Raw genomic sequence first — 24747 nt, forward strand, 5'->3', positions numbered from 1 at the left:
CAATAAACTGAGTGCACAGAGGCCAAGGTGGAGGAGAGAACAACTGCTCCTGTCTCATCCTGGCACCGCAGCACTGTGGCCAGGAACAGCCACCTGAGGAGGGGTAACCAACAGAGCCCTGCCGAGTCTCACATTTCCCATCGAGCTGTGGGTTTGCTGCCAGCAGAGCTATGATCAGGATGAGCACCAGTAGAAGCACCACATTTAAAACGTCTTTTGTTCACACAGCTAAAAAAAATTAAACTACCTAATGTCCTCTACTCCATGCCAATTAAACCAACACAAAAAATGCTGCAAAACTAGTCTACAGCACTTAAATTTACCATTTCACTCCTCTCTAAGGAACAGCTCTGAACTTCTGATGCAAGCCAGGATAGAGCCATTTAATCACAGCACAGGTTTTTATTAGCTGGTTCCCACCAGACGGGCACAGCGGCCCTCTCACAATGAAATCAGTAACAGAGAATCCTTACTGGAAGCTCAGAAACATGTTTACTTTATATACAAGAAAAACATATTTACAACAAGTAAACTATGTACAAAAAAAAAAAATACAAGAGACATTTCCATGGTAATCACTGTATAAATTAACAAAATAAATAGGAAGGAAGCAGGTCCCATTCTTAAGGCACAAAACCTTCTTCCCAAGACTGTACAGGGATTCACTTGCTTCCCGATGCTTTTGATAGGATCACAGGAATGGTGGGGAGACCCCTGAGGAACAACGGTCGGTGGGCAATGATACAGACACACAGTCACTGCTGACAATTGTAGAAAAACATCATTTTTCATCCTTTCCTTTTTTTTCTTTTGACAGTACACACACCTTAAGATACAAAATAAGTCTTGTAAACAGCCTGTTTTATAAATCACATCACTATTATGCACATTTTTAAATAACACTAAAACAATGAACAAAGCTTTCCATACAATTTGGGTGCAGAGGCAGCTGCAGCACTGGCACTTGAAGGCCTTGGCAGTGCTGGAGGCTCCCAGGTGCCAGGCCAGCACCTCCAGGCACCCAGTGGCACAGCTGCCCTTGGCCGCCGTGCTGGCTCCTGCTGACATCCCACGAGCTACAACAGAGGCTGTACCAGCCCTCCCGAGGGCAGCCCAGGGCAGGGCACTGCCAACAGCCAAACCTCCCTCCAGCCTCCACTGCATGCAATCTCACCTAGCCTGAACATCACTCCTCAGAACCTGCCATTAAATACCCACGATGGTGCCAGAATGTGAGAGAACGGACTGAAGCCTCCTCCAAGCAGAAGAAACCCCATGCCCAGCTCACTGCAGCCACTGCCAGGGGTGAGGGATGCGAACAGAAGGTGTCGCACAGCTTTCACAGGAGTTGCATTTCTTCAGGGACTAAACACCTGTGTGATATGTGCAGTTCTAGCTTCTCTCAGGCTGGTGTTCCTGAGACTGCTGGACAGTCTCTTTTTGGCAAAGCAGCAGATTTTTTACTAACTGTCTTTCCTGAGTTTCTCTCCCACAAAAAATTATCAGATGCCAGAAGAGAAACTCAGAATAATGTAGCCAGGAGTTCTACCTGGCTCCCTACTTTGCACATAGCTCTCACTGATGTTCAACACAAATTGTCTTCATCTATTCACAAAAATCTCTGCAACAGAAATCTGCACTATTCCCAGTGAGACACACAGAACTACAACCCTTTTAGGTTTTTTAGATCTATACCTTAATAAATATTCAAAGGCACTCAGGTTAAATGTAGATCCCATTTTCTAGCTCTTAAAAGAAGGTAGAACTCCTTCCCTGCCTCTGATAAGTAATAGACAGGAATATAGTGGCTGTCAACCCTTTGATAAATGTGCACGTGCACAAAAAGAATCTGAAGGCATTGACACACAGATCATAAAAAGCAAAAGAAATGAGATGGTCTGTGCAGGCCTCATCACTCATGCAGATGGCTAAAGGCCATGAGGTCTTGATAGATATGGCATGAATTAAGGAACACACCTGAACGTAAAAACTCTTTGGATTCCTCTGTTGCTCTGGGCAGGAAGAGTAGAGAGGAGCTGTTTCTATGGAATCAAGAATTTAATCCCTCAGGGATAATGCAAGCAAGGCAAGTGCTTATTGTTTATGCATCTTTAACCATGAGGCTGCCTGGGGAAAGTCCACAGCAAGAACAGTTCCTTCACTACATACAGGAACAAACACAGATCTCACCTCTTCCCAGAGTTATCACCTGCCTCACCCCCCCCACTGCACTCTCCTGGGAAGGCACATGGATGTCCCAGCCATGGACAATTCTGGGACAGGCAGTGGGATGCACACACTGTGAGGTCACTGCACACCACCACTGATGGCTGCATACTGGGGCTCTCCTAAGGAGGTTTCTCCTCATTTTCATCCAGACACTGGTCTGTGCCTCAACAAGCAAGTGGGACAATACAGCACGTCTGCAATTCTTAGTTACCTGATACCTCAGGAATTCAATATAGTAAGAGGGGGTCTGTACTGATAAAAAATACAGCTATGGAAGCAACTGCCAACATATAGATAGGAGAAATAAATTCAGGGCAAGGCTGGACATATTTCCTGCTCAGGCCCCAGAGTCCTTATACCGTTAGTGTTTCTAGCTGGATCAAGAACGTTTAGTCTTCTTTTACCTTCTCATGAGCAAACGCTGTCACTTGCCAGGCTGAGAGGAGACACATGGGTGAACGCGTCTGGTTAGAACAGACAGGCAGAGTCAGAATTACCCTTGGTGAAATACTAGAGAATTCAGTGGAGTTTGCCCAGCTGAAACAAAATCAGCCCAGAGCCTTTATAAGCTGACAAATCTTTACATAAACTAACTTGACTGATAGTTATTAGACTAGAGAAGTGATATCAATTTGATAAAAATCCTTACATGTAAAAAATGAAGAATGATGTCCTCAGCAAATTATCTTTTATTCCACTGTGTATGTGGCCTTTTCTGTCTGCAGCCATAGTCAGACAGGTGCCACTCTAAAAATAAAAAATAAATACACAGAAGATGACAGAGTAATTAAAAATTCTTGCCGTCTCTCGAGTTTCACAGCACTGACTGTTGCCAAATTCCCCTTGAAGTGATAAACTATGCATGCTGGTTTTGGGCTTTAACAGGCATCCAGCTGGGGTCAGCCATCTAGAAACTCTGATTCAGAGGCACTAATTTTTCCATGCTTCACTGTAGCTGGTACCAAAGGCAAAGTATCAACACACTCCAGTTTTCATTATGATGCTCATTTGCTTGGTAACAATCCTCTTTCTCTCAGTGCTCTTACAGGAGCCCCAATGTTTGACAGCATAAGGAATTTCTCTTAGGGGTACAGCCCGGAGTACCCTTATCTTTTGTATCACCCTGCTGCAAGGCAGCAAGAAAGAGAAGCAAGGTGGAAAAGCCACTAAAACCAAGATAGGTGAAAAGATGCAAGTATTAGACACAAATAACGTATTATTTTGTGACAGAAATAGTTTCCTATCCTGCAAGCTGAAGTAAAGAAACAGCTCTCGTGTTTGTGGCCACAGAAGTGGCACTAAATGGGCAGGAAGCTACACCTGGCCATTGACAGTCGTGCTGCTGCCTCCACCAAGATGAAGTAAGTTGTCCTGTATCTCCCTTCTTGTGCAGCCCAAACAGCTCATTAGCTTTTCTCTCCCTTTTATCTGGTCTCCCAAAGATAAATTCAGAAGAACAAATGTGAGAGCTGATCTCCTGTAACCATCTGGCTCTCCAGAATTTTCTTTTCTTACTGCCAGGAACTTCTGAACAATTGTCCGTGATGACTCAGCACCACGTTTTTTGTGAAAACCTGAAGGTTGTACCACTGCCCCTGGCTGGAAGAGGAGAGCAGGCCCAGCAGAAGGCCCCACCAGCTGGTGCAGACCCTGTCTGAACCACGTGCACTGTTTGCTGCAAAGGCATGAGTGAGTGAGAATCACTGGATATTCATCGGAAGAGGCCTGTACTGGCTTCCAATTTCGGATGCACATTGCACACAACTACAGATGCATTAAAAAGGGATTAGTAAGACACAAGGAGAGGCTTTGTCCCACTTAAATACGCTAAATACAGGTGTGACACACAGATGAGCAGGAAAGTTTTGGGTCTGAAATGACTGTCAATGCTCCTGAACTAAGACTGGCCAATATATCTTTTGCCCTGAATGATTCTACTGTGATGAAGTTAACCAGTAAAGGTAGCTGTGTTGCAATTCTCAGGATTCCTGCACTGTCCCTGGAACCAGAACTGCCCACGTCAGAGGACATGGCTCTTCCAACAGCGAGTGAGTTCTCCTCCAGGAGGCTCTGCCAACCGCAGAGGAGGTGCCTCTCCACTGGGTGCAGCCATACCCCACAGGAAAGAAGTAGCACCATGCTTGGTTGATATGAGCTCTGAACAGCTAAAATTTGGCTGTTCAGCAGAGACAGTTGTGAGGACATCTGCTTTGTGAGGTGACTGCTGTGCAGTTAAGGGGAATGGTAGACACAGGCTGTGAAAACAGAAGCTAAGCCTCGCTGGCAGGAGTACTCCGGCTCAGCTCCTTGATCCCGTGCAGTATCCTCTTCATGTGACCCACTTTGGTCACACCCAGGTCCTGGAAGAAAAAAGAAAACCTTACATTAAGAGAAAGGCAGAAGGAAACTCCAGGTGGCCAAGCAATGGTTATAAACTAGTCAGCCAGCTACAAAGAGAGGAAGAAACCAACCAGAAAAACTCCAAACCTGAGCATTATATACAGAGCCTCAAACCACATGTCAAAAAGCTACTAAGGAATGCAGAGTGGGCACAGAGCAATGCAGAGAAACAACTGCGGACTGTTAGCCAGAACCACAAATTGCTTTGGTTGTCAAAGGCTGAGAAAACAGAAAGAGCACACAGATGTCAAGGACCTAAGCTAGTAGCCAAAACATGCAGGAAGAACTAACCAGTCACATCTGATAACTGGGTACCATGCAACAAACACAGGCTGTAGGTGGATGACATGCAGAGAGCTCAGCTACACAGGTAACAGCAAACCTCACCATAGGAAGATGGTTAAAACAACAAAGATTCAAGGGGCATTGAACAAATGCCATGCACTGCTTAAAAAAAAGTGTTCTCCTCCTCTATGCAAGTCACCAGAATGATGACACAAGTCTCTTGCACATGCAAGGAACCACCACTTTCAATTTCTCTCAGTAGAAACAATGTCTCCTGGTGAGGAGAAGAAAAGTTGTGCAATGTGGTTTCTAAGCACTATTAAAAATGATTCTCTCCATCCATAAGCCTCATCAAAGTGCACAATCACTTTTTCTTGTAACAAAGAAGTGTGATGATCTATTTGTCCAGTTGCTGCATGGTGAGAACCAAATCTTCCCAATTAGAGCACCTGCTGCAAAGATGGTAAAGTAGCTGAGAAAAACTTCCACCATTAAAAACAGAGACTCCCAATAACACTATTGGCAATCTGTGTGCTGCATCACATCTCCAGGAAGCTGTGGCAGAACTGGACAGCTGATCCCTCAACCACCTCTTCTACCTCCCTGCTATTAAAAACCAGGTGACCTGAAACGGTGAGAAAATAAAACGAGGCTGTAGTGAACCCGTCCATCTTGCCAAGGCACCTGGAATGAACAGCAGGCAGACCACTTCCAAGCACATTCAGCACAGAAGGTCATGCAGATGCAGCTGGCTATTTCTCATGAGCCGACCATGAAAGTACCTTGAGGTCCCTCCGTTCGAGGTGTAGGAGCTCAGAGCCCCGGACGTCATGGCGGATGAAGATATCCTTATACTCACAAAGACTGAGGTGCTCAAGCCACGCCGCAACCTCCTCCGTTCCCCAGAGGTGAACTGTTAGAGATGGAAAAGCAGGAGTGCATTGAGTACCCAGAATCCCAGGAGACAGGGAGAGATGAGGACACCACAGCACTCAGTGCCAGAGGAGGAGGGCAAGCAGGACCACAGCCTCTAACCAAGGGGAGGGCAGCACAACCTTCAATCTCGAATGAAGGAGGAAGGGCAAAAAAAGGTAAGAGATGTTCTCTTAAGAAGAGGCCTGCTGCAGTACAGCCAGGAGGAAGTGCGTATTTGTTTTGATGGGATGGGTTATCCTTTGATGGGCATAACTTTTTTAAAGTTTACCCCCACGTTTAAGAACAGTTAATTCGTTGTGTAAATTCTGTGTACAAAACAACAGATTCGTAAAACATATGATGGAGAATCACAGCACAGATTAGTATGCACATTATCATGTACAACCCCTTGTGCTCAGTTAACAAAATGGCAACCTCTCTCCCCCTTCTCTGAGGGAGAGAGGAAATGTTTAGACTTCCACCTTCTTGCACAGTCTCTAAATAAGAGAATAATACAATTTCCCAGTTCCGGGAGACAGCGAATGAACACCAGCCCATCAGACAGGAGACTGTACCCACAACTTCATGGCAGAGGACAGGACCCAAGAGCCAACAAAACAGGTCATACTTCTGAATTTTGGAAGAAAGCCTTCATAATGAGAGCATAAACCAAAAATCAACTAGACCAATTTAGAGAGAAAGTGTCTTGAACGGCAATTTGTTGATTCATGGCCAGTTTTTATCTACTGACCAATATGATTAAAGGTCAGGGAGCACCTGTGGTGATGCTGATCCCCAGCCAATTAGACAGGAAACTTGATTAAAGCCTGAAGGTGAATCAATGAGAAAAATATCATTTACTGTATCATAGAGAACAAGCAGTGAAAAGACTGGAGTTATGTGGACTTGGGCCCCGCAGTCATTTTTATATTTAAAATGCCAAAATCCTCGAATTCGCTTCCCTAAGCACCCTCTGAAATATCCCTGAAAATCTGTACAGTGCCGGGAGAATTCTTCAGAGGGTACTTCCTGCTCAGAAATGTTCTGCATGGTACAGGGGGACCATGCCTCAGAAGGGAACAATAAGCTACTCTCCCACATGAAAAAGACCGACTAGACCTGCAAGAAGAGGCAGATGCAGGTGAAACAGAAGGAGAGGACGTGTGAGGAAACAGACCAAGAAAAGGTAGTGGTGTGACCACACTGATGTGACAAAAGACACAATGAATGAGCAGACTTGGTACCCGGCAATCCCACGCTACTGTGAGTCTCCTTATTTTTGTTGTTCTTCTCCTTTTTAAACTTGGTCACCAGGCGGAATTTGCCACTGCGGCTGCGTTTAGAATAATCCAGTATCTGGTTCTGCAAGAACAGAAAGGGAAAATCAAGCACACAATCATAAACTGATCGGAATGGACCAAGAGCAACAAGCACTGTCAAGCTCAGCTCCATGATCTTGTAAGAAAGGAAAAAAAATCATAAGCTCGTTCTGATCAAGACAGAAAAGGAAGCAGAGAAAGCTGATCCCACGTTAGGCAAGGGATCTTAGCAGGAAATTAATTTCTTTAGCCCTAGGGAGTCAAGTTTCTTCCTTAATAATTATTTCTCACATCAGTCACATAGTAACAAGTCAAACACACACAGCCAACTAGGGAAAAAGAGAACAGCTAGGGAAAAATAGCCTTGATCCTCCTCACCTCCTCATCACAGGGCTCCATAAGCTGCCACAGCCAAGGGATGTCTGCCAGTTTCCTCAGCTGGAGGTCCATGTCTGCCAGGGCTGCCTGGAGCTGCTCCTTCTGTGGAGGATCTAATTGCTGGATCAGGAATAGAAGGAAGGCAGAGTTAAAAGCCACATGGTAGAACACACAGCCAGGCTCTTGCCTTAAAATTCCTCGCTAACAAAGCGGTTCCTCCTTTTGAAAGGAAGTGCACAGCAGGCACTCTGCCCAGACCAAGTTAACAATTCTTATCTTTTCTGAGCTCTAGGCTCCACAGCATGCCCATGAAGCAAAATCTTCTGTAGCAAATGATTTCTGGATGATTAACATCTAAACTGACTTACAGAGTCCAAGACCAGCAAAATGCTAGGCCAAGGCAATAGGAGGAGAGGGGAGGAAGTGAGTGGCTGCTTTTTCCTCTTGCTTTGTGCTCCTTACCAGTGCCATCTTGCCTGCCAGCAGGAGCTCTGTCTCATTGTGCAGGGCTCTGACATTATTCACCATCTCTACAACAAGGCTGCAGTTCAGACCCTGCAGGGAAGCAATTCATGCACAAGTTAAGCTTAGAAGTGCAGAGGTCTGAGCAGTCAAAAGGAAGAAGTCTTAGACTAGCAAGGCCTACTTTTGGTCAAGCAGAATGGAAAACCAAGGGCTATGGAGCAAGGACAAAATGGGAGATGCCAAGTGAGTGCAGTACCTCTGTAGACTTGGATTTAGCGTAGACTTTGTCCATAGACTTGGAGCTGGCATTGACAGCATGGGCAAGCTCCTGTTCCATGTCCTGATAGGACTGAGCTATTTCCCGAATGCTAAAGAGAGAATTACAGATTGCATCAGCATATGCTCAAAGCAGGAGATCTCTCCTGACTGGGTATCCCACTTTAACACCCATCCGAGCAGCGAGCCGAGCTCACAGCAGGGGCACAGCTCTGGCAAGGCAGGCCAGTTCTCCTGCCACACTGAGCATGCACAGGCAAGGAAACACAGCTCTCACAGGCACAACACGTTCAGTTCTGCACACAGACTGGGATCAGTTTGAAATACAACCCAGACATTTTAGTATGACCAGAGTGATGTGAAAGGCAGCTGCACTTACAGCAGCCTTCTCTAATGACTCTGGGAATTTTCTCTCAGAAGCCTGACTAAAGGATGAGCAGGTAAGCATACATTCTGGGCTTTGTACAAAAATTTCTGCTGGGCATCAGGGTTACAAGAACCCAGGTTGTCATCTGAGCTCCCTGAGAGGCCTTTCTTTCTTTTCTGAAAAAATTAATTTATATTCAAAGGTAACAGGTTCTTTCAGAATTAAAGGATTCATGTTTGCTCATGAAAGTAACATTTTTTTGTTCAGAATGGCCTAAGAAAGTTTACTGAGCTTCAGTCCTCGTTCAGCTGGGACACTAAACAATGAATGATGCTACTCCCAGTGACATGGACCAGTAATGCAGCAGGTAAGACTGAACAAGAACATCTCCAGAAACAGGAAGCAGGACAAGAACTTCAGGCCCTAAAGGAGGCTCTATTCATCAAAAGCAAGTTGAGTCACACCTGTGGATCAGAGCACCTGCAGCTTGACCAAACTGGATGATCTGGGTGGATTCTTCTTCAGACATGATCTCTGGTTGCAGAGAGAAAGAGGAGGGTCGTGACAACTCACACTTCTGTTTGTCCTCCCAAGACTTCAGGGTGCTCTCAAATGCCTAAAAACACAGCAAGCAAACTATAAGGTCCCTTGTAAAGCTCCTATAAAAACCCAGTGACTGTGCCTATGCCTGTAAAACATGTAGATCTGGTACAGGCACTTTTTTCACTGCAGGGCCCAGTAGTTAGGTTGCTTATAACTTTGCTAACTAGCTGTCTGGGATGGAGTTTTCTAGGTCACATACTTGCTTTGGCTGAATTTTTGCTTAAGCACAGTTTTAGTCAAAATTACTGGGCCAATTCTGAGGACCAGACTAGCAAAATCCAACAATTCCCTACTGGTAGCAGCCTTTTATTTGAGCAGCTGTATCACCTTCCCACTTCAGTATTACTGTGACACTTCAGAGCTTGAAATGAAAAATGTTCAAGGCTCCTTCTTATCTGGAAGTAAACTGGGCTTCCCTAGGAACTGGTGGGCCAAGCAGCTGCACTCAGAGCTAGGACCTGTCCCATCTGCAACCTTACTGATATTCCTGTGGGCAGCAGCTAATGGTGCGGGAAGAAGAGAACAGATCCCATGTAGAAAAATCAATATTGTATATGGTGAGAATGAAAACTATGGAGCCCTGTGGTAAAGCATTCCCTTCCCCTACTGCCCCTCCTACTGGAAAACCAGGCTACCAGGCTCTGTCAGCATAGTGCAAGCTACCTGCTGATCTCACTCCTGCTGATGACTCTTCAGTGGTCCAGATGAGGCCAAATAAGGGAATTTGAGTTTTTCCATCTTCAGTTTAGGAAACTATATATCCCAAATCACATTTGAAAAATGTTACCAAAGGTACATGGTCACGTGCATGAAGGGAGGACCCCCCTTCATCAGCTGAATAGGACAGGTTTGCTCTGTGAAAGCAGGGGCATGCAATGACCATCAAAAGGACAGCAGGAAAAACAAGGATAAGTTGAGTGTGCAACTGAAAAACTGGAACTTCTTCCTCAGTGGCAATTCCATGACTGCAAAACCAAGTTGGCAGGCAATTAGGAATGGGCTGGCACAATCAGAGTTATGGCTTCTGATGGTCCAACACATAGCACACTCACAAAAGGACTGTTGTGTCCTCTCTATCTCTTGTGCTTCCCATTGCCTTTCCCACCATGCCCATACGTAGGTTGCCTCTCCTTTTCTCCCTCCCTTTACCTTTACAGCAGCAATCCTGTTCTCTCATGCTGTCTGTGCTATCTCCTTCAAACACTCTCCCTCCAAGTGTCAGTGTGATGCTGCAGAAGCTCTCTTAACCTTCACAAAAGATCGTGTGCACTATTCCCGTCTCCTCTCCACAACATTCACATCATAGCTGACAGGACTCTCTTTGAACTCAAATGAGGATAGATTCAGACTAGATACAAGGACTTTATATGATGAGGGGGATGAAACACTGGCACAGGTTGCCCAGAGAAGTGGTGGATGCCCCATCTCTGGCAACATTTAGACCACAGGCTGGATGGGGCTTTAAGCAACCTGGTGTAGTGGAAGGTGTCCAGCCAGTGGAAGGTGTTCAACTAGATGACATTTAAAGTCCCTTCCAACCCAAACCATTCTGTGGTTTTATGATCAACACCCACTGCTCTCCCAGCTAAGAGGTCTCCAGTGCCCTGTCCTACCATGACAGGGGCTTTGTATGCCCACCTTTGCTTTCTTTTCATACTATCATCTTTGTAACTCTCTGCCAGGCAATGTGCCTCAGGCCTGTACCAGGCTGCTTTCCCTTTTTCCCTTTGTTGTACTCCTTCCTCTTGTAATTCAGCAGGTGAGTCCTTTGCAGAGGACTTTGATTTGCTCTGGAAGCTAGGTAAAGGGGTGTTACCCTGGAAAGTATGAAGAGCTGCTATCAACTGAACTGTTTTTGCACGGACAGTTCCAGAGTTAGGCGGAATCATAAAGCCTGTCTGTGCCACAGCAAGGTCTTTATCCTTTCCTTTGTCTTACCACTGTTCAATCATACAGCAAAAAAGCAAAAAGGCTTCCTTATTTGCTGGTACTCATCAGATGTATTTGAAAATTATGAGATGAGACCAACACACACTTCTGAACAAGGCATAAGATGCTGCTTTACATGGTCAATGAGGTATAAGCCACATACTGAACAACAATGAGAAATTAAAACATTGACCGTCTGAATTTAGACAATCCACAGCACTTGGCGAGGCAGGCATCCTGTGGGAAAAACAGCATGCAAGCATGTTAAGAAACACTGTCACAAGACACCTAGAAAAGGAAGTAAAATAAGCTTGCATAGACAATCTTATTTATGCCCTTTCCCAAGTGGTGAATGAAAGTTTAACCACATTCTTTCCCAAAAGGTTTATGGTGTGTAACAAAATATGCTTCCTGCATTCACAAAGATAATATTCACATGTGGCCCTTGCCACGCTCTCCAGAAATATGTGACATCAAAACACATGTGTACTGCACAGGGCATTCACGATGCTCTTACCCTGTCTCGGGTGAGGGTCTGTGCCCTGTTCTTATGAACAATCCAAATGTAACCTGGAGGCTGGATCCAGGCTTCTCCATCCACTTGTACGGGAACTCCCTCTTCTCCAAGGATTGCTATCTTTACTGTCCGGCACTGCAAGGAATGACTGGGTAAGAAAAGCTCTAAAACGTTGATTTTCCAAAAGCATAAGCCAATCTCTGTCTTTCCAAAGCCCCTCCCCACGTGCTGTAGCTTTGGTGCTACTTGAGGGAAATATGTCTGAGCAGCAGGGCACACCTCACCCTTAAGCAGTGGGGAACACCTGCTGTGTCTTTGGACTAATCCGTATTTGAGCTGTTGGTCTAACTCCTACTACAGTGAATGCTAGCAAACAATTCCATACTCAAATGTCTCTTGAGCATGCCCATTTCCAGCCCTGGTGGATGCTCTTTCCATGGACCAGAGAGAGCAGAAAGAAGGGCCTTACAAAGTCACCAGCTGGAGAGGGGGGCGGGTGGGAAGAGCTCACAAAAAGCAGCTGATACCTGTGCAATCCGGTGATGCTGTAGGTTTATCACACGTGACACTGCCATCTGCATGCTACCAAACACGGCTACCACCTCCAAAATCTTGTCATCGAAGGAAGGGGCTGTAAACGTCTGCCACATACAAGGGAGAGAGAATTCGGCTGAGGCACAGCTCTGTTGGAGAGCAACATTAAGTAGAAACATTTTTTGGATGGCCTTAGAGAATACTCACATCATCTTCCTTGGTTCCCCCCCAGAAGTTGGTGCCTCCTGCATAGCTGGGAATGTTGAGTACAGCAATCCCCTGGAGACTGGGCAGAGGGATTGGCCTCCCATCGCACTGCACAGAAATGAAGGCAACACTACTCTCAGCCCAGCAAGAGAGAGACCCTCCTGCCAGAGCATATGCTCTGTGAACAGAAACAGCCTGCACCATCTTAGTAATACATTAATTCAGGTTTTGTCCTGTTCATTCTTAGCCTAGAAGACTAGAAGTTATCCACTCAAGCCTCATGAGCCACACATCTTCTGGCAGACAGATTTTAGAGAGATACTGTTGCTTCTGTTTCTCTAACAGGAACAGGGCACACCTGCAAGCCTTGGCAAAGCCTCTTGATTTATTCCTCAAGAAAGGGGAAAAAAACTCCTGAAACATCCATGTGATGAGAGTCTCCTCCTGCAAGTTACCTGTTTATGCTGTACATGATCTATACAAAAATATTTCTTTTCCAGCTGGATGCACGTTGTAGCACTGTTAAATTCAGAGCTTTCCACTGCACCCACCATCTAAAGTGATGTGTTCATGTGAGATACCACATGTAATGTAACAATCTTATCCATGCTGAACACTGTGTTGCGAACTGTTTCCAGCAGGAAGACACTTCTTCCCTCACGGGCTGAGAATACAAGTTATGCTCCAGAACCAAGAAAAGCCACTTTTAGTTAGCTCAGGGTGACATACAGCAAGTACATTGTTTCAGGCAGGCAAATGGCACCAAGTCAAATCACCATGCCAAAGTCACAGTGCCTGAAGGAGATGGAATTAGGCATCCCAGTCTTAGGAACAGAAGAGCATACTAATTCCTCACCTCCAGCAAGACCTTCTGCTCCAGGTTTCTGTATGTTCTGTGCAGCAGCTCCTTGGTCCCCAATACTCCGTACCACATCATGTTCTTAGTACGACTTCTAAGGGGGCAAATAAAAAGAGAAAAAGTCAGCACAGACACTTACCCTTTCACTAAGAAGGAATAAAAACTTCACACTGAAATGGTACCTGCTACATCCTAAAACACATAGGTGCTTTGCTTCAAAAAGGGTGAAGCACTCCAAGTGATCACTGTTTGTGCTGGGAAACTACTTCCCTTTAAATAAATGTCAGGTAGGAATAGAACATGAGTAACAGACACTACCGGAAACATACACAGACTGCCCTGGCACAGAACTTGTCCATCTCATACACCAGGACATCAACAGTGCTTGGTTGTATTAGCTCATACACAGCAAATGTAGCCAATCCCAGGCTACACAAAGCATCCTGTAGTTGCTCAGGTATTCAAAAGGCCAAACCTGTGGTTTGTATTGAGTCAGGATCAACCAGCCTCTGTGATCAACCACCATCTAGAATTGAGATGTGCTTCTCTCATAGCTAAATAGCAAGCCCAGGAGAAAAATCTGTGAGTGAGATGATATAAATAGAACCAATGTGCTAAATCTGCACCAATGTAGCTACTTAAATACCTTACAGTATAATGAATCAGTAATAAATCAGTAACTTATCACTTCCACCATGATTTCAAGCCTTGAAGGAGCATTATGGAGACAATACACCTATTCAGCACATTGTACAAAACCAGCTTCAAAACCACACAGAAGCACCAACTGGTTCAGTCGCTTCTGGCATCAATCCAAAGGTCATTCAAAACCAAACCCACCTGCATTTCTCTGGGTGCTCATCACGTTTGTTGTTGAAGTCCAAAGAAATCTTTGCATCCAGTCCAATTCCAAAGTAATTATTCATGACACACTTCTCTGTGTAATATTCACTGCCAAACAGAAAAATAAAACTTCCATTTGTAAGTCTCGGTACCATTTGGTGCATATTTCACACAGAATCAGAATCATTTAGGCTCGAAAAGACCACCAAGCCCAACTGTGTCAGATGTGTCACTGCATGTGTAACTCCATGAACTGATCCTTAATCTCTGGAGCCCAGCACACGGATCCATTTACGTAACTCCAGGCTGCTGCAGTCCATTAGTTTGGTCTATAAACTAATGCCCCTCTCTGCTGAGGTCTGTTTGCAAACGCCCACTCCCTCCCTTCAAGCTCCTGAGCATACTCACAGATTTTCAGGCTCAGAGTTAAAGGGATCAGCATGGATCAACAATCGGCTGATGACAGAGCTCCCAGGCAAAGAACCTGACATGCCAGCACGGATATCTGTAGGAAAATTGACCATGGAGCAGAGCATGAAGAATAATAAGCAGAAAATAGATAACTTCAATCCCAAAGACAAGATAACAAGAGTTGATACATTCTTCCCTGTCATTCATAAAGAAAGCAAATAGCATTAGTACTTTCTTTCACTCCAGAGGTTAGCTCTTTTGACAAGGAGAAGGGTTTCTGGGGCTGCAAGCAGGGTTTTTGACTGACAGTGAACCGCCTAAGGCCAGCAGCACAGTTGTACAGAAACACAGAAAAGGGAAATAGGAGTGTACTCTCTGCAGCAGCTTTTTTGTTCCAGGGTGAGACATTCAATATCCCTGCTACAGTGAATAGAGAAAAAGGAATAGGAGTGAAGCTATGATCCAAGTTGTTCAAGAATTACTGTCTCCTGCCTCTTAAATTATTAACTGGTGACCCATAAATAGTAGGTTTGTCAGAGAGAAAGGAAATTACCTGCTTCCAGAAGGAGCAATTTGAACAAATCATTTGGGGGAAGAGATGGAAAGATACTGCCACAGTGATGGGGAGAAGTTGCTGTGCATCATGTGGGAGGTGGGATTCTGCTGGGTCTGTGCACTTCCAGTCACTTCAGCCTTCACGTAAAGGGACTGCTGCTCCCAAACCTATGGCTGTCATTCTTCAGAAACCTTCCTCAACAGCATTGTCTCCCCCTTCTCATGGTTACTTTGAGATCAGTATCTCCTTGCAACTGGCATCTAAATTACGCCACTTCACAGCATTAATAAAAATCTGTGTCTAAGTCTTAGCTACAAACTGGAAACTACTACAGTTCCAAGCCTCTGCTTGCAGCTACCCACAAAGGGATTTCTCTCACGGTCGACCCTGCACAAAAGGGCATCTGGCAGGACAATTTCGTGTTTTCACGTGGGGACTGCAGCCTGTGCTGCAGTCACCCATGCTCCAGTTGGCTGCCTCGGTGGGAAGTGCTGGGTGTTACACTTACTTGGGTAGAGGATTTTTGTGTTCAGCATAGGCAAGTTGTCCCGGTTTCCTGTCTGGGGAGGAAGGGATGCAGAGCTGCCCAATGACAAACTTCCTTTGTTTACTAGTCGTTCGCAAGGAGACTTGGAGGCTGTAAAACACGACACAAACTCGGTTATTGACAAACATAGTGCTGTGATTCAGACCAGCCCAGCCCAAGCAGAAAGACTGGGTTAGGAATCACTCAACAGCAAAACACTTGAGCCCCCAGAAAACAAAGAATTGACAGAATCAGTCATTAAGAGAGAGAGATGTGTGCTGCTGGAAAACCTCAGAGATGGGAAGTATCAAAATGCCACATGAAAAATATTAGAAATGGAGATGAGAAAAAGCTGGTGCCAGCAGCACAACAGACAGGGCATTTGGCCCCAAATCAATACTCAGGGAAGTTCCAAATGTATCTGGAGTAATCAGGGATCTCTAACAAATTATTCACATAACGTATTTACTAAAGCAAACTGGCTGCTGTTCTCTGTCATCTGCAAAGGATGACATAAAAAATGCTCAAGACTGTCCTTGTCCAAGCACTGAAAGCCAAGAGAACCCAGATTACTGGCTAAGGTGCAAGAAAATTTCTGAATTCTAGGCTTCATATGCTAAGATCATGGAAGCCATGAGAATGTAGCAAAAAGTGGGGTGTACAGCACAGGCTAGAACACAGAAACGTGCAAGGCCTGAAGAACAATCATGCAAAAATTTGAGAAGAACAGAACACAGAAGGTAATACACACAGCACCTCCTTCCTTTTTTACAGCTAACAGAACTGTAATCCACAGCCAAGACCTGCATGGTGGCAGCCCCAGAGCAGTACCTTTCCTCTGGCTCCTCCCCTTGGACACTCCAAAGCTGCTGCTGTGTGATGACTGCATGGAAATCTTATCCTCGTTCCTCAGCTCCTTGCCCTCCTCAGAGGCTGAGAGACTAAGGAGGAAGCCCTCTTGCTCCTGCGTCTGGGCATTCTGCTCATCTACAGCTGTATGGAGAGATAAAGTAGGTGAGTGCCTCACAGCTCTTCTGGCAAGGAATACCTCCCACTCATGTAAATAACAACAGGATGGGACTCTAAATGTCCTGATTCTTTAAAGGAAAGAACAGGAATAACACAAAGCTTTCCTTTATCATTTGTCTCAGCTCTGCTCTGAAGAAATTTTGGAACCAGCCTGGCTCAACCTCCTTGTTTACTTTGCTGAGCTCTTTAGCAGTGAGGCTCTAAACAGAAGTGTCCATTTTTAATGCCACAGGTTCTCAGGCATCCCGAGATGTACACTGTGCTAGAGGTGATCGGCTTCCATTTATTTGCATTTAGATGTTGCCAGGAATTCTAACCAGATGGACATGAAATGATTAATGAATTTCCTGTTTGTTTAATCTGTAGTGGTGCAATAACATAAGCCACTTGAAAAGGGAACTTAGACACATATAATCAAGAAGGAAGAAAACAGCAGCTGGTATAAACCAATACAAACAGAGGAAAGAATCATATTGCAGACTTTAGAAAAAGAAAAACAGTTTGGAAAAGTTGAACAAATACATCTGAAATGTAACTGGAGTTTGCTTGAGAGCTGGTAAGATTTAAATGTTAGCATGCTGCCTAAAGAAATCAAAACTTCCTTTGAATGCCATCAACAGGTCTTTTCCTCCCCAGCAGCCCCTGCCAGGGGCACAGCTCTGAATGCCCTCAGCTGCTCTACCAGCTGACTACCTGCATAGCTCACCCCCTTCTTTCAGTCTCTTCCTCTCCCTTGTGTGCTGACCCTGTAGTTCATCAGAACTGCCCACGAGGCAATCCAACCCACTCGCACAGCAGAAGCAGAACACTTCTGGCTGGGTTAAGCAAATTTCTTGGGCTCCAAAAGAACTCCACAAACATCAAACTGGCCTAAGGTAAGCAGCAGCAAAGTGAGGGAGCAGTGAGGTCAAGGCCTCCTACTTCACCAGAAGCAGGCTGTTTGCTGAACTTCCACTACTCACCTTCAGCAAAGGTTGTACACAACACTGCAGTGCTGGAAATCCAAGCAATATTGCAATGATTCATAACTCACTACACAGTTGTTCATAGTGCACACCTGGGTATGCATGAAGTTACATCTGCAGCTTCAATGCTTTTATCTCCAGTAACAATCTGTTAAGTACTTCCTTTGATCTCAGTTAACCCCCGAGTTTATTACTAACACCTGGAGACTGACGCCTTTCAAAGGAAAGGAAACTTGGAGCATTTGGGGGCGTGTATGCCTGGAGAGAGACAAGGGTCAAGATGTGGAGAAGAGGGTCACCTGCCTAAGAAGTTAATATCAGAACAGAACTGACTTGCACCAAGGTGCAGTGTTTTAAGTTCTTCCCAGGGACAAAGCTCATTTAAGAAGTTCCTGTCCTTTCCTGCAGTTGTACCACAGCAATGTTTTGCTGGGCTCTGCTATAAAGAGATCGAAACAATTCAAGTTAAAATACTTAAAATCCTTTCTTCCCAAGTATTTTCAGATCTGTTTTACAGTAAGGCCACACAAAGAGCTGCACTGACACAATTGTGGTATGGGTGGAGACAGACAGGAAATGCAAAGTAACAGTGTGGGAGGGTAGGAACTTCCTAAAGCAGCCCGCTGGGAGAGAACACACCTTGAACTTCAGACTCATTTACCAAGCAATGTTTCCAAAAGGTGGGCCTGGCAGAGGTGACACTGAAACTAAATGGCCAGGCTCACTGAGTAGCTTATCTAGCTCAGGAAAGCTGCTTTCAAGAAGGAAGCCTGCTGCCCCCAGAACAAAGGAAATTTTTACTTTTTAAGAGGCTGTAGGAAGTGACAAGCAGGACTCTTGACAGGTTACCTTTCTCTGCATGCTCTATTATCTGGCGAATGGCTTTTTTCAAGCTGTTAGCTCTGAGCATGAGCTGCTCTCGGGGACGGAATATCTGGGGCCTTGCAGTGCACGCCGAGCCCACCGAGCGCTCGCTCGAAGAGTCACCAGCACTGCCCGACCCATCCCCGTCCTCCGTCTCCTCTGCAATGGTGGGAGGGGGGTTGGACAGAGAGGAAGATGCTTGAGATTCATCATTCAGTGTCTTCAGCAATGAGTCCAGCTTCTCCTTCAGGACAGAGCACTACATGAGGAAGAACAACATTTGAGTAAAACTAACAGTTGCCTGGGTAGCTCATTCTTTTAGTACTTACTGAACTGCTGCTATCCTAGTTCTATGAGAACAGAGCATTTTTACATTGCAGAAGTAGAAACCCAAACATTTTTTCAAATTTTACCTTCCTGGCCATGACCTCTGATTCCTCTGAGCTTTCTGTTGCCTTCTCATAGGCTTTCCCTACTCGAGCCACAAAATCCTTCACTGTCTCACAAAGCACCCTAGACAAAGGAGGAAAAAAAAAATCACGCAAGGATTGTCGTAGGATTTTCACAGTGCAACTTAGAGCAGTTTTCCTCTAAGTACTCACTTGGCTGAGGAGATCACCACTGAGTGTTGGTCAGAAGTCAAAATTTTGGACAAATGAGCAGCCACAGAATCTTCATAGCAGAGAATCTTCTGCACCTGTTGACAGTCAGAAAGAAGCCACTGGGGTGCTGCTTCCCAACATAACAACATATGCTGTGAAATCCTGGCTCCTCAGGGAGTACCTATCACTCTACAGATTCTTTTTGCCCTGAGAAAGTTCCACAGACCAGGGCTCTGTTACTCACTGAAGATCTGAATGTGATGAAGAAACTAATTCTGAACCTACAAATCATCAGCAATGCAGTTCTTAAAGTCTCTGATCAATTGCAAATCTAAAAGCACTTGGTTGTTTTGTGACTGCTATGCAGCTTGCCACTATTTCAACAACTTGATGTCATGAAGCAAATAAAAGGCAGTACTTTCCTTTCCATGCCGTTCCAAAGTATCTTCTCCTCATCCCTCACTATGGTTTGTTGACACTGGTAACCCAACCTCCATCCTTCTCCATAATACTTCATTGACTTAAAGCCCCAGATCTTTGCAGCTGTGGCTACACCCATAGCTCAGGTCTGCTCCACTGGAGCTCAGCCACTGCCTCCTATCTGGTGTGCTCCAAGGCTGATGCTCCAGACCCCTGCCCTCTGCATCCTGCAAGGTACCTCTGAATCCTCACTGAAATCTTCAGTGACTGTGCAAGTGGAGGCCTGGCGAGGGAATTTGGTTTCATACACCATGATGCTCCACCTGTTGAAAATCACACTTGTCACTACAATGCAGATGGTTTCCTCTGTTATCCAAATGTAACAGGTTAGAACCTCAAAGCAGAACAAACTTTGGGGAGCCATCACTGATATAAAGAAGCCACAGAGTGGCAGTGGAAGTACAGAGGGGCTGAACTGGGGAAGAAGGAAGGGTGACACTATGAACAAGCATTCTACAGCACAGGGAACATCTCTTTTCCCTCTCCACAAAAATTCCACGGGCATTACTTGATTCAATGTAAGAGATGCCAAGATGCAACTCTAAAGACATGAAACAGTTTTAAATGTACAAAGATATACAGGATCTATCAATACTAAGGGTAGACATCCACTTCTGCATTTGGCTTCCATTTCTAAGCCAAGCTCAAGATAAATTGGTTCAGATTTACCAACAAGAAATTTCTTAAAAAAAAAGTCATGACTTTAAGGCTGACAAATTCAATTAATGAGGACTCTGGGACAGAAGAGAGGACACTGGACACCAGATAATTTCACTCGTTACTGTTCTGCAGCAGCAACATGGAAAGCCAGACCACTTTCTTTTGCTAGAGGGTGACAGTAGATTATCAATGACAAAAGGTTATCTGGCATTAGTAAGAGGTCCAGAAGCTTGGCAGAGTCAGGACTGCCCCGTGCTCCTGAAAGGATATTTTCACACAACTTTCAAAGAGTAGACGATGTTAGTGATGGTTACTCACCTGTCCAGCATTTTGGTACTGGCCCTCTCCAGCTTCTCCAGGATCTGAGGGAGCTGGGTATCATCATCACAAGCAGAACCCCAGCCTAAAACACGGGCAAGGTCGTTCCCTGTTCCCAAGGGCAGCACTCCCAGCTGGCACTGCATTAGAGAAAAGGAAAATAAAAGCGATAGTCAAATGGGAAAACACAAGCTGGGAACATATTACATGAGTAATATGACTGATTCCTTTACACACCAGTCACTGAGAAACAGCTAATCCCAGGGTGAGGACAAAGTAACTGGATGGGGAAAACAGCCAGAAAGCATACAAATAAGGAAAAATTTCCTCTACTTTTGGTTGCGATTTGAGAGAGGAGCATTTAACAGCTACCATCTCAAGGAGCACCTCACTATAGTAAACCTCCTAGAGGTTTGTATCTAGCCATCAGGTGGTGCCATTGTGTTTCTGTAAAATCAGCAAAGACAGCTCCCAGGCAAAACACTGTATGATACCTCTACCCCAGTGAAGTTTCTGCCTATCCCTAAGACTCAGATACTACACCACGAGAATTAAAGGGAACAGAGCACAACCCATGTGCAACTCCCAAGTTTTCTAACCACAGCCCTTTCAGAGCATGTCTCTGCTGGCGATAGAGCAGGAATACTCAGAGATACTCCAAAAGGTGGATCTTGTAGAGGAACACTGGAGACAGGAATAAAGAATTAATCCATTACTGGATTCATTTCTTGCAGAAAACTAGTGCAAGAGCACTGCTACGGTAAGTTTTCAGCAGCTTCAGTCCTGGGGCAAACGACATCTGCATGACCAAGGAAAATTCTCTTCAGCCCATGCTGTTGTTACTTCATTCCCTCATCCAACCAAGCTCTTGGGGCAGGTACCTGCTTGTGAAGGTTGAGGCTATCAATTTCAGAGAGAACCCAGCCAACACTTCCGTCCCCACCACAAACTAGAATCCGGAAAGTGTCAAATTTCTGGAATAAGCGTAAACTACAGAGAAAAGAAAAAAAAACAAAGCAAGGGGGAAAAACAATCAGCTGTTACAGAAAGAAATGATAATTCCTACCTAGGTAATAAATATGGCAGCTTTGCTTAAAGTAGGCTCTGATTTCGCAATGAATGTGGGTCACTGCCAGGTTACAGATGAATTTAAATGGTTATAATTAAGGGATTATAAATACAGCTAAGCAATTTACAGTAGCTATTCACTACAGAAATATCTCCCAAGACATACTCATCTACTAAAGCAGAGCACTTTTGTCTGCAGAGAACAGGAAACAAGCATGTGATAGCTGATTATCCACTGAATTAACTCATTGCAGCCTTGCTGTGTCCAGCCTAACACTAGTTACTTGTCACTGTTCTAAGTGCTCTGATGTCACTGCCTTTGCACTCCTGGCCACACCAATTAAAGCAAAGCTTCAACAGGGGGCTTTTCATGCAGCCAATAAGCCAGGAGACAACTGCAAGAGGACGTAAAGCAACACAGGCTTTGGTCCTTCTGGGAAAGCAACATAAATCACTGTTCTGGTGCCTTGTCTGTTCTGCAGGCTAGCAAACAGCTCACTAGTGTGAATTTCTCCATTCACCCTTTCCAGAATAATAAAAAACAATCTCTCCTGTTTGAAACTGTGCTTTCTCCTGAACATTTTTGAGATCTACTACCTGCTTTTATTTTGGGTTTGTATGTATGTTTTTTACTATTGTTACCTAAATAGGATTTGCTGTAGTACATGAAAATCCTTATTTTATCAAGCATTGCTCACACACAAAAGATGACTACAGAAATGACAACAACCTATGGTACACGTCTGACTAATATCAGCTGAAAATATTCAGATTATCAAGAAGCAGCCTTTACTCTGTACCATGACTCCCTTTTTAAGTGAATATATAAGAGCAGCTGTTTTAGAAGTGTGCACCACAGCTCGAGAAGGTAATTGATTCCCTCCCTTCCATTCCTGCTTAAAAGCAAAATTCCTCACGACAGTCAGTCCAGCTGGGGAGGGGAGCAAGAAAAGTACTCAATTTTACAAGTCTTTAGTAAATTATTTTTCAGCCAAACACATCCCCTGAACAGAATACTGCAGTTTTAAATGCCAGTGTTTTGCAATATGCTATGGCAAAGAACCACAACAGTTCTCAGGACCCAATGATCACTCATCCAGGGATGGACACTCCCAGATTTAGCCCCCTGCATCTACACATCTAGTCAAAGACTTGGAGTCATAGCTAGGAAAAGATGAGAGAAATTCACCTTGTGTTGGCTCTTATTATAAGGAGCACCAATTAATGACAGAAGTTACTCAAATCTGAAAAACATTTGGAAGTGGGCAAACTAAAGACGAAACTTTTTTTTAAGCGAGAGTTGCAGAAATACACAAAAGAAATTTATTTCACAGCACTCACTTTCTTTTAATATCCACAGATATTCTAGCATAATCTGGTAAAAAGTCTGAAATGTAACTTAGATCCTAGGGCAGAACCAACTTTACCAAATGCACTCATAATAGATCTTTCCACAATATCACCACAAAGTCTTTGAGGGATGGAAGTTTAACAGACTTCTCAGGTAAGTTATTTCTCAATACATCTCATCTTGACAATATTAATTTGCTATCTATGACATCCGTCTGTTCACCTGAGTTAACTGAAGTTAACTCTTCTTAGCAGTACATCAGGATGTCGGTTACAAGACTGTTTGCTGACAAGTTTTCTTATGGATTCAAGCTTTCCACGCTTTGTCTTCTTCCAGAGGAGTGTTTCTGGAATTTCCCCAAAACACCTCAAGCTGTCCTGCTATTACTGATTAATAGATACAATAACCTTTTTGACAATGTTTTTTGTTTTAGCTAATCAATAACACTAAACACAGAGAGAGGAAAACCCCTAAAAACCTCATGTGTTCAGTTGTCTCTGAGGAATGGGTTCCCTGTTACATTTGAGGATGAGCTTAATCAAATAAATCCCTTGTACTTTTCAGGTATTTACAAGGAATTTCTGTTTCCATAGAATATCTGCCTACCCAAGGTGAGGTCCTCCATTCATGAGGTCAAAGACCTGGGCTGGATTCAGCAGCTGCTTGAATCTTCGTAGAAATTTTACGCCTTGGTTGTCTCCGCTTTTTGAGTTGACAAATACCAACAAAGGGCTTGTGCAAGAAGGGGGACAAGTAGCTTTCCAGAAACCTGTTGGGGCAAAGGGAAGTGAGAGGGAGCAAAAGCCAAGAGATGTGAAGCTTCCTATGGGGATGAAAAGAGAGAAAAAACAACAGCCCACACCCCAGCCCAGCTATGAACAACTAGTATTTTCCTTGTGCTTATGGCACTCACTGGGTGAATGCCAAATGTGCACAGCCCTGAATCCAGCATGAACCACACCTCATGCTGCTAAATGTCACACTTATTTCCTAGCAGTATTCCAAAATTTTCAGCTTCTCCAACCTTCCCAAAGCGCTTCTGCAATACAGTCATTGTCAATAAATAACCAGCTGCAGCTTGGCAAACACTGACATTACAGGGTGAAAAACTGAATGCGAAAGCAAAGCAATCACAGTTCACTGCCATACTCAGCAATGGCTTCCAGTGAGGAGTTTCATCAACAGCAAAAGCAGAATTTTCAGCTGGCAAAACCTGGCATTAGTAGTGCCAGCTGAAGCCACTGAGACTGAGAGGAAGAGAAAGAAGTGCTACTTACTAGCAGTACTTACCATCTGAATCGATGCTGTTAAGGGCAGTAGGAGGAATGACGGACACTTTGCAGAGCCCAAGAGGGCATTTGCTTGACAACAACTCTTTACATGCTGTGTGTACCTGGAAACACCACCAAGAAAGAGTAATTCAGACTCTTTTGGACACTGGTATAACTCCTAAAGCCACCCAAAAGAAGTTGTAAGAGGAAGAAAGGCAGAGGGGCTGAAATCACCAAAAAATGTCAATTGATAAATTTATTGATAAAGTTATTTTAAGAATGATCTAATCAGAGCCTTCTACTAATTCTCTTCTTTCCATTAGTATGTACTTTCCTGCCATTTGAATTTATGAGACCAGCATTTTGGCTGCTGAAAGAGCCAGATAACAGATTCTGTGGCTTTAGGAGCCTTCAGGCATTCTGCTTTCAAAATCCCAGCCTCAGCTGAGAGATCTGAAATAGCAACAAAAGAAAAAGCTGGGAACTCAAGAGAACAAGAAAGCAAAAAACAAAGCAGGAA

General features: G+C 44.5%; 1 protein-coding gene across 9 annotated transcripts in view; it reads right to left on the bottom strand.

Annotated features, from left to right (window-relative positions):
- Positions 1-382: 382 nt before the first annotated feature.
- The window catches only part of DGKD (diacylglycerol kinase delta), a 60115-nt gene continuing 35750 nt past the window's right edge, over positions 383-24747 (bottom strand). For 5 of the 9 annotated variants that reach the window (XM_069024629.1, XM_069024628.1, XM_069024627.1 and 2 more), the window contains exons 8-30: positions 24247-24349; positions 23563-23725; positions 21419-21527; positions 20538-20677; positions 19738-19822; positions 19080-19174; positions 18891-18990; positions 18463-18736; positions 16451-16612; positions 15602-15730; positions 14535-14631; positions 14124-14234; positions 13281-13377; positions 12425-12532; positions 12211-12324; positions 11684-11818; positions 9099-9250; positions 8248-8359; positions 7989-8081; positions 7527-7646; positions 7074-7191; positions 5697-5827; positions 474-4589 (exon numbers count right to left, since the gene is read on the bottom strand). In XM_069024629.1, coding sequence (XP_068880730.1) covers positions 4500-4589; positions 5697-5827; positions 7074-7191; positions 7527-7646; positions 7989-8081; positions 8248-8359; positions 9099-9250; positions 11684-11818; positions 12211-12324; positions 12425-12532; positions 13281-13377; positions 14124-14234; positions 14535-14631; positions 15602-15730; positions 16451-16612; positions 18463-18736; positions 18891-18990; positions 19080-19174; positions 19738-19822; positions 20538-20677; positions 21419-21527; positions 23563-23725; positions 24247-24349 — 2838 coding nt within the window. In that variant the 3' untranslated portion in view covers positions 474-4499. Of the gene's footprint in view, positions 4590-5696; positions 5828-7073; positions 7192-7526; positions 7647-7988; positions 8082-8247; positions 8360-9098; positions 9251-11683; positions 11819-12210; positions 12325-12424; positions 12533-13280; positions 13378-14123; positions 14235-14534; positions 14632-15601; positions 15731-16450; positions 16613-18462; positions 18737-18890; positions 18991-19079; positions 19175-19737; positions 19823-20537; positions 20678-21418; positions 21528-23562; positions 23726-24246; positions 24350-24747 lie in introns of all 9 variants that reach the window. The other 4 variants (XM_069024633.1, XM_069024632.1, XM_069024631.1 and 1 more) reach the window with 2 other exon arrangements.

Source organism: Aphelocoma coerulescens, chromosome 9 (assembly GCF_041296385.1).
Source record: "Aphelocoma coerulescens isolate FSJ_1873_10779 chromosome 9, UR_Acoe_1.0, whole genome shotgun sequence".
NCBI lineage: Eukaryota > Metazoa > Chordata > Aves > Passeriformes > Corvidae > Aphelocoma > Aphelocoma coerulescens.